This window comes from Limulus polyphemus, unplaced genomic scaffold (genome assembly GCF_000517525.1).
Source record: "Limulus polyphemus unplaced genomic scaffold, Limulus_polyphemus-2.1.2 Scaffold8146, whole genome shotgun sequence".
Lineage (NCBI taxonomy): Eukaryota > Metazoa > Arthropoda > Merostomata > Xiphosura > Limulidae > Limulus > Limulus polyphemus.
The window spans coordinates 1,355-6,655 of record NW_013673756.1 but is presented as its reverse complement, the minus strand read 5'-3'; the positions used below and the strand labels follow the sequence as shown (position 1 = coordinate 6,655).

The window sequence follows — 5,301 nt, the reverse complement described above, 5'->3', positions numbered from 1 at the left end:
CATAGGTTATCAGAACTTTACAATATTACACAGTGTTTACTTTTATAACAATATCTATCTAATGACTGAGTCACAAGTTCTGGGAATGTCTGTAAATATCTTAGCAAAAAGTTTGAATTTCTTGTTCTTCTTCTTCTGCTTCTTTTTTGTTACATGCTAACTAAAAAACCAAAACACCAGTGACAAGTAATTTCATGAAGGTGACATAATTTCAAACCGAGTATTTGCTTTTATAAGTATTAGTAATAACTAGTAGTAATTGAAAATGATAATAATAATGTTATCATTACCCCTTGAAGTTAGCTTTTTTACAGAAATTTGGTGTTCTTTTAAAAAGAGTGAAACACGAATTACCAGCCAATAATAGATAAACAATAAATATTACATATAGAACCTCATTGTACTTAGAATTTGGTTATAAATACAACCTTCCTATGTTTATTGAAACAAGCAAACAAGTAAAGAAAAACTTTTCGAAGAAGGAAGTAAATGTAAGGATGGTAATAGCCTTTAAAAATAATGCAAACAAGATATTAGGGATGGCATTTGCATCATCCCTATATAATAGCCTAGGCAAGGACTAACAAATAGCAATATATATAACTATTCCATCACAACTGAGTTTAATATATCCTATTTTTGTCTGTTAACCTTCTACTACACTGTGTGCCTGTGCTCATTGATTTGAATTTGGGTTTATCAAGATGTCCTCTAAAATAACTACAAGTAATAGAAACAATAACGATGATGAAGGTATGGCAATGCCAAAAAGTACAGAAACAAGGAAGTGATGAATACACAAATCCATATAAAAATACCCACATAAGTAGCGAAATCTTTCCAAGAAAAACTTTTATCTACAACTAAATGTTGAATTCCTTTCCTTTCATTTGCCTGAATTCAGGTTTGAATAAAATAATTTAAACTGAATAATGTTATAAAGTCTTACAATAGCCAATTCCCATATGCTTGTAACATTGATTCAGTGGCTACTTATGTACGGATATTTTTATGGTTTTTGTGTATTTATCTCTACCTTGTTTCTGTACTTTTAGGCCTTGCCATCCCTACATCATACTTAATTTTTCAAATTTTTATTGCTTGTTTTCTCTCTTTTTTAAACAATAACCAATGAATATTCTATAATGAATAACAGTCGTTATGAAGGCAACAGTTTTAGCCTGGCATGATGAGTTGTCTTGATGGACATCATGTGTTGAAGTTAGTGAAACACTATGCTGCTTCTGCACTCCCCAAGTTAAAATGCAACATTTTGGTGAGTAATTCATCACAACAACTTCAAGCATGGTGAGCTAGCCCTTCTGATGCCAGATTCAGAATAATCAGCAGAATATTTGATTGTTACTCCAGTCGCCAGTTTTCTACTTTAGCAATGTTTTTTTTTAAATCTAAACTGAAGATCATAATAGCTTTTGAAAACTTCAAAAAATCTAAATTAGGTGTTTAAAAAAGTCTCTTAGGTTGTTATAAAGAGATTGGAGACTACGATGAGCAATGCAATATGCGTCGGCCATTTCTTTCCCGCCCATCCCTACATACTAAGCACTACAGTGCTAAGTGATGATAATTGAACAAGAAATATTTTCACACACGGAGTGATTGTGTAAAAAACAAACCATCTCATTTTATATTTTAGCATACACTTAAAAGTCTGAGTGATTTGGGCTTTCTAACTCTTTCACAGCCATGTTCATAAGTAAATATCTCTTCCCGCTTCCATGTTTATTTTATACACACATAGAAACAAATGGGTTGTTGTATAAGTACTTTACTTATGTGAGTTGGGCGTGACCTTATGGTCAGCGTGCCGCACTGTGAATCTGCAGATTCACGGTTCGAGTACAGTTGCCTTTGGATAGATGGATGCGTTGTAAGAGTGACAGTTAAATCTCACTATTCAATTAAAGTAGTTCAAGTGTTTGCGATGAACGCTGTTGATTGTCCACTTATCTCCAGAACTTTCAAATTAATATGCAACATTCATGATTTAAAAAAAAATATTATAAAATTATTGGTTATATTTCGTACCTACTTCTCGGAAAGTTTACTTAATTGATATCAAACTTTTTAAGGCTAAAACAAAAGTTACATAGTGTGCCATATGTTTCCATGGTAGTGCTCTAGAGAGAGACGTACCTGTGCCCACTATAATAAAAGGGTTAAGAAAGCGTACAGTTTCGTGAGTGATATAAAAAAGAAATATTATAACTAATACAACTTATTTTGCCTTAGGGAAGAAGATTTCTCTTATTGTAAAGCACAAAATAACTTGCCTCCAGGGTACACCATCAAGTGTGTGAATAGAACCTTCAAGCAGAAAATGGTTGTCATTAGAGACGGACAACCTTTTACCGGTTCTTTCAGTTTTCCACATGATTGTAAGTGCTATATCTTAAAAAGCGACACTGGGGACGAACCTGACCCGAACAACTCAACTACTGACTAATACCAAGCATTGAGGTATACTCTTGTACTAGCTCAGAAGCGAGGGTTACTCTGCTTTCTCTCTCTCTTTTATTGCCGTCTGATAATTCTGATGCTTTTGTTGTGTAAAACGTTATATGTCCAAAACAGGAAGCAAATTTATCGATGATATATTTTGTGTTTTTTTCTTAGAGCTGTTATATATATATATATATTACTAGATTAATTGCTTTAAATGCATAATGAAATAATATAATATAAATTTAAATAATGTTTTATGATATTAAAAATTTCATTCCTTATCAATAAAGAACGAAAATAAGAACCCTCTAATTTGTTAAAATTAATGTATCTGGTCTGTAAACATGGTCTTTTACGGCGGAATTTTTTTTTCCGAATCCAGTGAAGTCTGCAAAATGAGGATAACTAAGCCTAAATTTGGAAAGAAAAGTGGGCTCACATAATTTAAACACGACCGCGTTATTATTTTTTGTATAATCTACACACTATATCTCAATATGCGAAATTTGACTAGCTGCATGAGAAGACAAAATAACTGTAAAAATCACGGTATCAAGAGACGAAAAAAATCTCAGGTTACAGAATCCAGCTTCGATTGTGTTATTGTTGACAGACTGAGTAAATTGGACCATTGTTTCTTAGTGGACGCAACATGAGTACAAGAATTCTGCAACTTTTTACATTTCATCCGTCATGAGTTTCATTTGCAGCTGTTCGTAAAGTTGATTTTAAGCAGTGCATTCGACATGTTGACCTTTTATCACGAACTTTTCAGCTTTTACTTGTTTTTTTTTCCCTTCTTTTTTGGGTCACCAACTTTCCATAATAGGCAAAAATGCATAAGATAAATATTGTTAACATATTTTCTAACTGATCTCCGGACTGGAAATCTGGAACAATGCATAACTTTATTATTGTAAAAACCAGAATGGATTTCATTTCTAATCTTTAAAATATTAAATTACTTTATATTTGTACATTTCCTTACTTTGCGACATCTATTTGTTCTCTCATTTGTCCTATATAAACATACTTCGAAATGCGGAACAGATTCGTACTTTGGACACACGAATTTAATTTCTAATTGCAATACACATGTTTTATCCAGCTCCATTCTCTGTTTTGCAGAAAAGTAATTATGTTCTCAATTGTTGAATAAAAACTTTCTTCTTCATTACTTTGTCTTCCAAATGAAATAAAAATTTGAAACTGAAATGTTTGTTTGTTGTTGAATACAAAGCTACATAGCGGGTTATCTATGTTGTACCCACCGAGGGTATTAAAACTCGATTTTTAGCGTTATAAATCATCAGACTTGCTGCTGAACTAATGAAGGCTAACTGAAATGTATAAAATTGTAACTTTACTTTCTGACCTGCAAAATATAATAAAGTTTAAATATCAACTACAAGCTACAGCTGCACGACAATGATATACAGGACATTACCACCTATAAAATAAGCTTTTAAAGTTCCACTACATGGTAGATGAGCACGTCATATTAAAACAATTTTGAATATGTAGATCAACAAGTCACGTGAACATCACAGCTGATATAAAGTCACGGTAGAACGTAATGTATCAGAACTAAATTTTCACATTAATTGACATTCCTTGGAAGTTTGATGGTACCAACAATTGATCGTTATTCGTAAGGGCATGAAAAAAAAACTTCCAGAATAAAAATATACATTCAGCCCTTAAAGATGTGTTCAAATCAGGGACTTTGAATTATCAAGACGGGGATACCTTTGGAAAACAAAGGAATATAGATCAACTTGGGACATCATGCCCCCCCCCCCCAAAAGAGACCCTCAACAAATCCTATCCTAATCGGGAAAAGCAAAGTGTGGCTACTAGTAACACGTGAGGATTCACGAATACAAAGGTCAGTGGTAAAAACTGTCCACGTGCCCCAAACAACAGTACGCAATACAATCAAAAAGTATCTCCGTATTAAAAATAGGCCAACAGGATATGGGTTCACCAAGACAAAGTTTTCAGTCATATTTTCGTTCATACCTCAAGCAGCTAGAAAGTAAGAAGGGTACTCATGCCATTCCATAGGTTCTGCGTCTGGCGACTTGACCAGGTCTTCAAAGATTTCTGTTTGATCGGATTGTCGCAATTGGCGTTGGCAAATCATCGTCCTCATGCTCTATATGGATTATGTAAAACTATCAGGGAGAAGTGGTGTGCTTTGAACATGAAAGCCTTACGACGGAGCGCTTTGTAATGAAAATTACGTCGCAGAGCTATTGTCAAGATTTACGGTCGTCAGATAGAGCATGACCGGCCATGGTAACAATGGACTCTAAGAATTGGTGAGGTTCCAAAATCGTTTTAATATAGCATATTGAACCCTCTGTGTATAATGTGCAGGATAAAACGAACCTCTCATATTGAACTACAAAAATTACAGCAGCGCTATAAAATATATAGTGTAATGCAATTTTCATGTATAAATACAAACAAAGTTACACAAAAAGAAACATACAGGCCTTAAATGATATTAAAACAGTACTTACAGGTAAACAATATGATATGTAGGATATAATGAACCTGCCATGTATCAAATATAAACCTAGGGCTGCACTTTATGAGATGCAGAACATGACAAACATTTCATATATAAAATATAATCTTACAGCTGTACTTTATGGTATGATGAAAATTTCGTATCTATATAAATAATACTTTGCGTTTGTCTGGCCGGAACTTTTCTCGCAAATTTCTCGATCAAACTATACAAATCTCATATCCTTAGAGATGTCTTTGCCCGCGGAGTCCGGATTGCATATTGGCTTTTCCATTCACAATCACCTTACTTGTACT

General features: G+C 33.5%; 1 protein-coding gene across 1 annotated transcript in view; it reads left to right on the top strand.

Moving 5' to 3' along the window:
- LOC106475148 (protein spaetzle-like) overlaps positions 1–3,665 on the top strand; it is a 6,309-nt gene extending 2,644 nt beyond the window's left edge. The window contains exon 4 of the mRNA XM_013935844.2: positions 2,254–3,665. Coding sequence (XP_013791298.1) covers positions 2,254–2,467 — 214 coding nt within the window. The 3' untranslated portion in view covers positions 2,468–3,665. The remainder of the gene's footprint in view (positions 1–2,253) is intronic.
- Positions 3,666–5,301: the final 1,636 nt, after the last annotated feature.